Below are 12,617 nucleotides of genomic sequence, written 5' to 3' on the forward strand. Positions count from 1 at the left end.
GCTCAGTCGTGTCCAATTCTTTGCGACCCCAAGGAATTCTCCAGGCCAGAATCTTGGAGTGAGTAGCCTTTCCCTTCTCCAGGGGATCTTCCCAACCCAGGGATCGAACCCAGGTCTCCTGCATTGCAGGTGGATTCTTTACCAACTGAGCTATGAGGGAATTAATACAAATAGTCACAGTTTTCTGTCTTAAGTATGAAGCTAATGATTTCTTACTATCTAAAGTATGGCCTAAAGACTGACACATGCGTAAACAAGGTGAAACTTACAAACATTATGTTGAGTGAAGAAGGTCAGAGACAGAAGACCACATACTGAATTTATAAAGAAATGCCTGGAATTAGCGAATGCATCGAGACAGAAGGTACATTATTAGTTGGATGAGTGGGGTGAGGGGAAGATGGGAAGTACCTCTGAATGGATATGCGGTTTCTTTAGGGAGATGATGGAAATTTTCTGGAAGTAGATGAGATGGTTACACGCATTTGTGAATGTGCTAAAAAGCACTGACTTGTACACCATGAAAGTGTGAATATTTTGTGTTATGTAGATTATATCTCAATAACATAAATGCACGAGGAAAAAATATTTCAGGCTGAAAGTGAAATCTGCTGCATACAAGCAGTGGGACCTTGAGGAAGGTGCTTCCCATCTCCGAATTTGTGTTTTGTCAGACAACGGAGATTAAGTGTAATGTCAAGACTTTCTTCGGGGATAAAATCAAAAATTATATTGAAGAGCAACTCAAGTGACAGGTACTTGTTTAGTTTAACAACCAACCGATTTTGTAAAATTTTTTCTATCATTCATGATTTTATCTTTGTAGTGTTAGAAATAAATATGAACTAGAATAAACAGACAGGATGAAAATAACTAGGTACACTTACGTTTTAAGGCAGAAAGTCTTGATTTCTGTAACTGACTTTCAGACCTTGTTTCAGTGTGGGAAGGAAAAATGTGGACATCTGAAGTCTCCTCTATAAAGAAGCCCCTTGGGCAAACTTGGGAAATAGTGAGGTACAGGGAAGCCTGGCGTGCTGCAGTCCATGGGGTCCCAAAGAGTCAGACACGACTGAGTGATGAACAAAATCAACAACCACAGCTATAAAGAAGTCACAGACATTATGAATGAGAACTCTTTCTTTAAAGCTGGTAAATGCTTGTATGTTTTAGAGGGAAAAAAAAAGACTGGTTGTTGATTTTTGTTACAGTTTCACAGTGGTGATTGGTTTGGACAACAATTTACTGAGATATGTTGGGACATTTTCAAGTAGAGACCATGTATGCAGTGAATCAGACAGTTGACATGATTGACAGGAAATAGAAATGTATTTCTTTAAAAATCTCTTAGGCATCATTCACAAAGCAGCATTTCTTTCCTAACCAGTGGTGTGGGAGTCAGTGGTTACAACACCCAGCGTTTGGGGAGAGTTTGGATCTCTGTCTGTCTTCTCTCCTCACTATTGCTGAGATCTTCTGCAAGCTCCCCTCCTTTTTTCCCCCTTTCCTTATTTTTCCCAGGACAGATCGGGGCATATTCATTGATAGGAGAAGCACAGAGCTATAAAGAACTTAAAATGTCTTCTCTCCTCCATATAATCTACAGTTTTTCTTCTATATTTTTTTCTTCTCCCACTTTTTATCTCTAGTCCTCATTCCGAAGATTTTACAAGTAAAACCTCATCTGAATTACAGTTGCCCGTATTTCATCATCATTTAAAACCCCAACTTCCTATTTCCTTTTTTAAAAAAAATTAATTTATTTTAATTGGAGGCTAGTTACTTTACAATATTGTGGTGATTTTTGCCATGCATCGACATGAATCAGCCATGGGTGTACGTGTGTCCCCCGCTCCAAAGCTTCCCTCCCACTCCCACCTCCCTCCCCATCCATCCCTCTGGGTTGTCCCAGTGCACCGCTTTGAGTGCCCTGTTTCATGCATCAGTCTTGGACTGGTCACCTATTTCACATATGGTAATACACATGTTTCAGTGCTATTCTCTCAAATCATCCTGCCCTCACCTTCTCCCAGAGTCCAAAACTCTGTTCCTTATATTTGTGTTTCTTTTGCTGTCTTGCACATAGGGTTGTCATTACCATCTTTCTAAATTCCATATAAATGTGTTAATATACTGTATTGATGTTTTTCTTTCTGACTTACTTCACTCTGTATAATAGGCTCCAGTTTCATCCAGCTCATTAGAACTGACTCAAATGTGTTCTTTTTAATGGCTGAGTGATATTCCATTGTGTATATGTATCATGGCTTTCTTATCCATTCATCTGCCAATGGACATCTAGGTGGCTTCCATGTCCTGGCTATTAGAAACAGTGCTGCGATGAACATTGGGGTACATGTGTCTCTTTCAGTTCTGGTTTCCTTGGTGTGTATGCCCAGGAGTGGGATTGCTGGGTCATATGGCAGTTCTATATCCAGTTTTTAAAGGAATCTCCACACTGTTCTCCATAGTGGCTGTACTAGTTTGCATTCCCACCAACAGTGTAAACGAGGTCCCTTTTCTCCACACCCTCTCCAGCATTTATTGTTTGTAGACTTTTTTGATAGCAGCCATTCTGACCAACATAAAATGGTACCTTATTGTGATTTTGATTTGCATCTCTCTGATAATGAGTGATGTTGAGCATCTTTTCATGTGTTCTTTAGCCATCTGTATCTTTTTTGGAGAAATATCTGTTTTTCTTTGACCCATTTTTTGATTGGGTCGTTTATTTTTCTGGTATTGAGCTGCATGAGCTGCTTGTATATTTTCGAGATTGTCAGTTGTTTCATTTACTACTATTTTCTCTCATTCTGAAGGTTGTCTTTTCACCTTGCTTATAGTTTCCTTCATTGTGCAAAAGCTTTTAAGTTTCATTAGGTCCCATTTGTTTATTTTTGCTTTTATTTCCATTACTCTGGGAGGTGGACCACAGAAGATCTTGCTGTGATTTCTGAGCAAGCAAGTGCATGTTCTGCCTATGTTTTCCTCAGAATTTTATAGTTTCTGGTCTTACATTTATATCTTTAATCCATTTTGAGTTTATTTTTGTGTATGGTGTTAGAAAGGGTTCTAGTTTCATTCTTCTACAGGTGGTTGACCAGTTTTCCCAGCATCACTTTTTAAAGAGATTGTCTTGTATATTCTTGCCTCCTTTATCAAAAGTAAGGTGTCCATAGGTGCGTGGATTCATCTCTGTGCTTTCTGTTTTATTCCACTGATCTATATTTCTGTCTTTGTGCCAGTACCATACTGTCTTGATGACTGTAGCTTTGCAGTATAGTCTGGAGTCAGGCAGGTTTGACTCCTCCAGTTCCATTCTTCTTTCTCAAGATTGCTTTGGCTATTCAAGGTTTTTTGTGTTTCCATACAAATTGTGAAATTATTTGTTCTAATTCTGTGAAAAATGCCTTTGGTAGCTTGATAGGGATTGCATTGTTTTGTATAGTATACTCATTTTCACCATATTGATGCTTCTGATCCATGAACATGGTATACTTATCCATCTATTTGTCTCATCTTTGATTTCTTTCATCAGTGTTTTATAGTTTTCTATATATATAGGTCTTTTGTTTAGGTAAATTTATTCCTATGTATTTTATTCTTTTTGTTGCAATGGTGAATGGAATTGTTTCCTTAATTTCTCTTTCTGTTTTCTCATTGTTAGTGTACAGGAATGCAAGAGATTTCTATGTATTAATTTTGTATCCTGCAACTTTATTCATTGATTAGCTCTAGTAATTTTCTGGTGGTGTCTGTAGGGTTTTCTATGTAGAGGATCATGTCATCTGCAAGCAATGAGAGTTTTACTTCTTTTCCAATCTGAATTCCTTTCATTTCTTTTTCTTCTCTGATTGCTGTGGCTAAAATTTCCAAAGCTATGTTGAATAGTAGTGGTGAAAGTGGGCACCCTTGTCTTGTTCCTGACTTTAGAGGAAATGTTTTCAATTTTTCACCACTGAGGATAATATTTGCTGTGGGTTTATTGTAGATGGCTTTTTGTTATGTTGAGGTATGTTCCGTCTATGCCTGCTTTCTGAAGAGTTTTTTTATTATAAATGGGTGTTTAATTTTGTAAAGGCTTACTCTGCATATATTGAGATAATCATATCTCAAATTGAAATTTATCTTTCAATTTGTTAATGTGGTATATCACATTGATTGATTTGCAAATATTGAAGAATCTTTGCATCCCTGGGATAAAGCCCACTTGGTCATGATGTATGATCTTTTTAGTATGTTGTTGGATTCTGTTTGCTAGAATTTTGTTGAGGCTGCCATCACCCTAATAGCAAAACCAGACAAAGATGGCACAAAAAAAGAAAACTACCTTTTGCTTTCAGGAAAAAGGTAAAATGAACAAGTAAACTTTGCAATACAAAAGGAAACAGAATCTTTGCATCTATGTTCATCAGTGATATTGGCCTGTAGTTTTCTTTGTCTGGTTTTGGTGTTAGGGTGATGGCAGCCTCAACAAAATTCTAGCTCACAGTCCTTGCCATCTTCTGTGGAATCGCTTTCTGAACAGAGATGCCTGTGGGATTAGAACAAGACGGGGCCACTCTTTTCCATCTGTCCACCATCTTATCCACCCAACCCTTTGACTCGGTTCACTCTGAGCATCTAAAATCCAATGATGCTATTTAAGGATAAGGATGAGGGCTTTGAGCCAGCCTAACCTCTGTTCCTGGTTGGTATACACACCGATATACTAGAATGATAATGTGCCCTTGCTCCGTGGAAAGAGGGCACAGGACCTGAGTTCAGGGCCCTCCAAGACCTTACTGTGTGTGTCTGTTTGTCCTGATCTGTATACTTCATGATGAAGGTGTAATATTGCATTGGCCAAAAAGTTGGTTTGGAATCTTATGGAAAAACCCAAATGAACTTTGTAGCCATGCAGTACTAAGTATAAGGCTTTCTTGATTCATTCCAGGGAATTGTCTAACCTGAGAAGGGTTGAGGGAACACCTGAATTTGTAGCTAGTTGGTCCAAAGTGCAGGTGGCCTGGGAATGCCCAGACTTGTGGCCGACATCCGAAGTGGGACAGACTTGCTGAGGATGGTGCCTTACCTTGGGGGTTCATGCTGACTCTAGGTGGTCCATCTATGTCAGAAACACACTGCAGTACAACACAGGGTTATGAGGGTGGCCTCTGTCTTGTGGGCTTGTTCTCGATGACTAAGCAACTGTGTAACTCTTTGAGATATTCAGAAACTCCCTTCATAATGCACAGAATTCTGGATTCAACTTACTTTAAGAGAATTTTTAAGTTTCTTTGCAGATAACTGTTGAGAACTCCTCTGAGATGAATGAGACTACTCTCAAATGAATGTCTTAAAAACAGCATTATATCAAATCCAAACACAAGTGACACATTGAAATTTTTATTTTTGTTTTAGAGACAAGTGATATTTTACCAAAGTGGTTTTTTAAGTTGTAGGTTTTACAAAACCTAAAGTCAATTTTTTGTTTGTTTGTTTTATTGGGGGGTGTCAACAATAGCAATTAATTGAAACACTTTCTAAGAAATGTTTCATTCCATGTTAATCTTTGGTTCATTATTTTATTTCATTGATGCAGAAAAACTCCAGTTCCCTATAATAAGTAATTTATATAGCTATGTTCATAAGATTAAAATTGGGAACTATCTACTTGGTCCATTACTTTAACCATCAAAATAACTGAATCACATATGCCATTTCTCCACATTTGTTTCTATTAAATTTTCTTCCCTTATGGGCCAAATGTATCTCAATATAGTCCATTTTATTTGTTCTCTTTAGCTTTCCAAAATTGCCTGAGTTATAATGGGCAGTAATTGTTGCCTTCGTTAGTTTAATGATGTTCCTCTTTCAATTTTCAGAAATAGAATCCCAGTTCCTACAGGCACATTTGCTCTGCATGAAATGCTTTTTATGTTTATAGAAATAAGTAACTCTTGAATAAATCCAGTCGAGTTTGGAAATTGGGTGTGTGCTGGTGTAGTACCATCTAATTTCTTCCACAGTCAAGTTAAATTTACCTCTCCTGCATTAATCTAAAGTACCCTTGGATGGTAGCTCTTTCATTTTCTTTGTGTTTATGGAGGCTGCCTTACCAAAAGCCTTCTTTTAGAAAGTAAGCTATTTAATCTGATTTTTTCTTTTTCACTGATAAATGTCTAGTCATAATTTTTTTATAATTAGAATACTTTTTCATTAAAGAAAATATGAAGAGTGTAGAATAATATGTAGAAGTATGACAGTAATCTCTTGTTAGCATCAAAGAAAAAAATGCACCAGAAAAGTCAGTAAATACTTAATTCAAGAGGATGGCAGATCCGCTGGATGAGGAAATGCAAATCCATTCCATTATTCTTTCCTGGGAAATCCCATGGACATAGGAACCTGGTGAGCTGCAGTCTAGGGGGTCACGAAGAGTGGTAAACAACTGAGTGGATGAGCACACACATGCACTTAGCAGTAGGGAAGAGAGATTGAACGTAAAGGCCTCAAAGCTTGTTAGTGCCGGGCCTAGAGGAAAAGTGCTGGAGGAAGTTAACCAGAGCTGGTTGGAGTGATGAGGCATGAGTTTGCTCGCTGGTATTTATGGAAGTCAGGCTCCTGCCCTCCAGCAGTGACAGGGAGACCGAGTGCCATCTGTTATGATGATTGCATCTCAGAAGGGTGGCTGTCAGTTTCTGCAGGCAGAACCCCTGGGTTGTAAGCATGGGCATGTGTCATAAAGTCGCTTCAGTCGTATCTGACTCTATGCGACTCTATGGACCATAGATCGCCAGACTCCTCTGTCCATGGGATTCTCCAGGCAAGAATACTGGAGTAGGCTGCCATGCCCTCCTCCAGGGGATCTTTACTGGGGAAGCCCCTTCTTCCCAGGGACTGAAGCAGTGTCTTTTACATCTCCTGCATTGGCAGGCAGGTTCTTTTCTTTTTTCTGAGTGTCTTTATTTTTATTTATTTATTTTACTTTACAATGTTGTATTGGTTTTGCCATACATTGACTTGAATCCATCTTGGGTGTACATGTGTTCCCCATCCTGAAACCCCTCCCACCTCCCTCCCCATCCTATCCCTCTAGGTCCTCCCAGTGTACCATCCCCGAGCAGGTTCCCTGCATGGAACCTGGACTGGTGATTCATTCCACATATGATAATTTACATGTTTCAAAGAAATAAAAAGAATCCAGATTGGAAAAGAAGAAGTAAAACTCTCACTGTTTCCAGATGACATGATCCTCAACATAGAAAACCCTAAAGACTCCACCAGAAAATTACTAGAGCTAATCAATGAATATAGTAAAGTTGCAGGATATAAAATTAACACACCAAAATCCCTTGCATTCCTGTACACTAACAATGAGAAAACAGAAAGAGAAATTAAGGAAACAATTCCATTCACCATTGCAACAAAAAGAATAAAATACTTAGGAATATATCTACCTAAGGAAACAAAAGACCTATATATAGAAAACTATAAAACACTGGTGAAAGAAATCAAAGAGGGCACAAATAGATGGAGAAATATACTGTGTTCATGGATCAGAAGAATCAATATAGTGAAAATGAGTATACTACCCACCTCAATCTATAGATTCAAGGCAAGCAGGTTCTTTACCACTAGCGCCTCCTGGGAAGCCCTTGTAAGCCTAACAGGGGTTTATATCTTAAAGGCAGGCAGAGATTAAAAAAAATCATAATCTTAAGATCTTTAAAGTAAGTTCTCTAAGAAGTGAAGGGTCAGGGGTCTGGAGCAGGGAGAAGCTCTGTTGGAATGAGAGGAATGTTACTGACTTCTTCGGCATGAGTCCATCTTTTTGATGCAAACTGCTATTCACTCAGCATATTTCTTCATATGCTTTATATGTTTCTTGTTTATGAAGCTGAATTCTTCTTTCTATATAATTGCACTTATCTTTTAAATTAACCTTATGTAAAATATTTTGCCATAATTGATAAAGGTTTAATGAGCATTAAAATACCAATGATTACTTCAAGAGTCTTCCTTTTCCTAAAAGAATAGAATTTTAATATATGTTTATATTCTACAAATGGATAATCAGTGAAAAGCTAAATATATAGACATTAACATGGGGATGCTATTGTTAACCACAGTGATTATGGATAAAGTGTGTTCTATTTTAAAAATAGAATAGAAGTCTGAAGAAAAATTGTTCCATAGATGTCAAAACATTAACACATGCCATGAACCTAAGTGCATGTTTTTCACTTTCTCACAGAAAATATCTGCATGACTAATTAATATGCTGTCTATCAACCCAACCAAATCATTCCAAGGCATTCTTCTTACATGAATGTGGGTGTTTGTAATTATTGTTGGTAGTAAGTCATAGGCTTTATAACCTGTGATCTTATTGAGTGTATAAATGATATTTTTAAATGCACATGAGTGTGTTAGCATCACTGAACATTACGACTTGAAATACATGTAGATATTCTCATTCCTGCATTTGGCAAGCGTGGAACTGTGGCCCAGGGATGTTAAAGGTGTTAGAAGGTCAAATAGAAGCCAAATTGAGGTCAGGACTGATGTAGAATGAGGTCACTATATTATTCCTGGACCAGTCTCATTTCAAGTGTGTCTTTCAAAGAGCCTTCTGTTAACACTGCAGTTAGATTTGGGATGTGAAAGAAGTATTTCAGCCGTTTTAGTAAACTCACCAGTTCTTCCTTTTGCATGCGCCCTGGCTAGGTATCTTCAGTCATGCCTAACGCTCTGTGACACTGTGGACTGTAGCCTGGCAGGCTTCCCTGTCCATGAGATTCTCCAGGCAACAGTACTGGAATGGATTGCCATGCCCTCCTCCAGGGGATCTTCCCAACTCAGGGATCGAACCCACATCTTCTTCTCTCCTGCATCTCCTGCATTGGCGGCAGACTCTTTACCACTGAGCCACTGGGGGAGCCTCTTCCTCCTTTTCAGTCAGTTCAGTTCAGTCGCTCAGTCGTGTCTGACTCTTTGCGACCCCATGGACTGCAGCGCACCAGGCCTCCCTGTCCGTCACCAGCTCCCAGAGTTTATTCAAACTCATGTCCATCGAGTCCGTGATGCCATCTAACCATCTCATCCTCTGTCATCCCCTTCTCTTCCCACCTTCAATCTTTCCTAGAATCAGGGTCTTTTCCAATGAATCAGTTCTTCAATTCAGGTGGCCAAAAGACTGGAGTTTCAGTTTCAGCATCAGACCTTCCAATGAACACCCAGGACTCGTCTCCTTTAGGATGAACTGGTTGGATCTCCTTGCAGTCCAAGGGACTTTCAAGAGTTTTCTCCAACACCACAGTTCAAAAGCATCAATTCTTTGGAGCTCAGCTTTCTTTATAGTCCAACTCTCACATCCATACATGGCTACTGGAGAAACCATAGCTTTGAGTACATGGATATTTGTTGGCAAAGTAATAGCTCTGCTTTTTAATAAGCTGTATAGGTTGATCAAAACTTTCCTTTCAAGGAGCAAGTGTCGTTTAATGTCATGGCTGCTGTCACCATCTGCAGTGATTTTGGAGCCCAGAAAAATAAAGTCAGCCACTGTTTCCACTGTTTCCCCATCTATTTGCCATGAAGTGATGAGACTAGATGCCGTGATCTTAATTTTCTGAATGTTGAGCTTTAAGCCAACTTTTTCACTCTCCTCTTTCACTTTCATCAAGAGGCTCATTAGTTCTTCTTCACTTTCTGTCATAAGGGTGGTGTTATCTGCATATCTGAGGTTATTGATATTTCTCCCAGCAATCTTTATTCCAGCTTGTGCTTCCTCCAGCCCAGCGTCTCTCATGTTGTACTCTACATATAAGTTAAATAAGCAGGGTGACAATATACAGCCTTGACATACTCCTTTTCCTATTTGGAACCAGTCTGTTGTTCCATGTCTAGTTCTAAGTGTTGCTTCCTGACCTGCATACAGGTTTCTTAAGAGGCAGGTCAGGTGGTCTGGTATTCCCATCTCTTTCAGAATTTTCTACAGTTTGTTGTGATCCACACATTCAAAGGCTTTGGCATAGTCAATAAAGCAGAAGTAGATGTTTTTCTGGAACTCTCTTGCTTTTTCGATGATACAAGGGATATTGGCAATTTGATCTCTGGCTCCTCTGCCTTTTTAAATCCAGCTCGAACATCTGGAAGTTCATGGTTCATGTACTGTTGAAGCCTGGCTTGGAGAATTTTGAGCATTACTTTACTAGCATGTAAGATGAGTGTAAGTGTGCGGTAGTTCGAACATTCTTTGGTATTGCCTTTCTTAGGAATTAGAATGAAAGCTGACCTTTTCCTGTCCTGTGGCCACTGCTGAGTTTCCCAAATTTGCTGGCATATTGAGTTGTAGCACTTTCACAGCATCATCTTTTAGGATTTGAAATAGCTCAACTGGAATTCCATCACCTCCACTAACTTTGTTTGTAGTGATCTTCCTAAGGCCCACTTGACTTAATTTTTTTAGGCTCCAAAATCACTGTAGGTGGTGACTACAGCCATGAAATTAAAGGATGCTCACTACTTGGAAGAAAAGGTATGACCAACCCTGACAGCATATTAAAAAGTAGAGACATTACTTTGGCAACAAAGGTCCATGTAGTCAAAGCTATGGTTTTTGCAGTAGTCATCTATGGATGTGAGAGTTGGACTATAAAGAAAGCTGAACACTGAAGAATTGATGGGTTTGAACTGTGATGTTGGAAAAGACTCTTGAGAGTCCCTTGGACTGCAAGGAGATCCAACCAGTCCATCCTAAAGGAGATCAGTCCTGAATATTCATTGGAAGGACTGATGTTGAAGATGAAACTCCTATTCTCTGGCCACCTGATGGGAAGATCTGACTCTTTGGAAAAGACTCTGATGCTGGGAAAGATTGAAGGTGGGAGGAGATGGGGACAACAGAGGATGAGATGGTTGGATGGCATCAGGGGATCAATGGACATGAGTTTGAGTAAACTCTTGGATTTGCTGATGGACAGGGAAGCCTGGCGTGCTGCATTCCATGGGGTTGCAAAGAGGTGGACATGACTGAGCGACTGAACTGAACTGAACCGAACTGAGCTCTCTTTTGGCACAATGTCAATGGAAGAACAACAACAACAAAAATGATACAAGTTTCATTTATTTGTTTTTTGCCTAAATTGAATGGCAAAGAAGTAATAGAACTTTTAGAATTGTTTGTAACAATGCATCCCTTTAGTGTGTCATTCAGTTTTAATCCCCTTGTTATCATTTCATCACAAACTATTTTAACTGTTTCCCATGATTTTTTAGAGCTTTCCTGGTGACTCAGATGGTAAAGAATCCCCCTGCAATGCAAGAAACCTGGGAGAATTCCAGGCCAGACTATAGTCCACGGGGTCACAAAGAGTCAAATACAACTGAGCAACTTTCAGATGATTCTATAATATATTTTAAATCCTATATGAATAATAATTTAATTAACTGCAGAATGTTGCTTTTACTTGTTTGTAGTTCATTTTCACATTTAGATATTTTGCTTAGTTCAATCATGAGTTTCAACCTTAGCTTTTAAATTGCCCATTGGTCATCTGTTAAGCTATATATACTGTACATTCATAAACATTTTCTTCTCCAGTTGAAATAAATATATGTTTCTCTTGGAAGCAAAGTTGAATGAAATCTGGAGCTGATAGAAAAGCTTCAGGTTTCTCACTGATTTTCCCTGCAGCGTTGAGACTGTTTCTTATGTAAACCAGACAACTTTCCATCACTGAGCTGTTTGGTCATGGTAGTTTTTGATTGAGGTGGCAACTTGAGGAGACTAATTATAGCATGAATTTTCCCTACAGCAGTCCCCTGGTATTGCCAATCGCCAAGCAAGACAGCTTGTTGGAAAAAGACATTATGTTCAAAGATGCAACAAAAGGTCTGTGCAAGCGACAGTCTCAGGACAACACAGTGGAGAATGCCCCCATGCACGGCCCCACCAAACCTGAGCAGGTAATCACACGCTCCCTGCACGTCTGCCACGGCTGCAGCTATGACTTCATGCCTTAGAGCCAACTTTTCAGAATAAACTCGCAGTAATTTCCATTCAAAGAAAAATTAATGAATGCAGATATTTTGTGAAATGCCCATATGTAAATTGTTACGGTATTACACTGACCATTAACAAATATTGCTGTTGTATTTCACAAGGATTTGAATTTTGTAATCTGAACTTACCAGGAATGGGAGTTCAGCTAATACGCTAAATTTCTGAATATTGTCAATTGTGGCATTAGTTATCATTTTGATTATTATGTAGACTGTGTGTTTTGTTTCTTACAAATATCAAATATTTTACATAACAAGAAAAGAAAGCAAATCAGTCACTGAGTCACGTGTTAAATGCAACTGTGCTGGTGTATTTTGTGTGTGTGTGTGTGTGTTTGTCCCAGTGTCCAAAAGATGGGAAATTACTTTGAGGAGCTTGGGGTTATAGAAATTAATGTATTTGGTCGTCAGTTCCACAGAAGTAAATGACTTTTATACATTTCATGTTTTATAAATGACAGTCTTTTTATAAATGTCAGAGTAATCTCTGAAAGTGTTTTGTTTTTCTACTGTATCTAATTTTGAATGTTTTAAAGACAGTTTGCTGAGATTTTCTCAAGAACCTC

At 38.8% G+C, this 12,617-nt stretch overlaps 1 protein-coding gene across 3 annotated transcripts in view; it reads left to right on the top strand.

Moving 5' to 3' along the window:
• The window catches only part of MYO16 (myosin XVI), a 504,859-nt gene that overhangs the window by 225,731 nt on the left and 266,511 nt on the right, over positions 1 to 12,617 (top strand). For all 3 annotated transcript variants that reach the window (XM_043891888.1, XM_043891887.1, XM_043891889.1), the window contains one exon: positions 11,805 to 11,955. In XM_043891888.1, coding sequence (XP_043747823.1) covers positions 11,805 to 11,955 — 151 coding nt within the window. The remainder of the gene's footprint in view (positions 1 to 11,804; positions 11,956 to 12,617) is intronic.

This window comes from Cervus elaphus, chromosome 30 (assembly GCF_910594005.1).
Source record: "Cervus elaphus chromosome 30, mCerEla1.1, whole genome shotgun sequence".
Taxonomy (NCBI): Eukaryota; Metazoa; Chordata; class Mammalia; order Artiodactyla; family Cervidae; genus Cervus; species Cervus elaphus.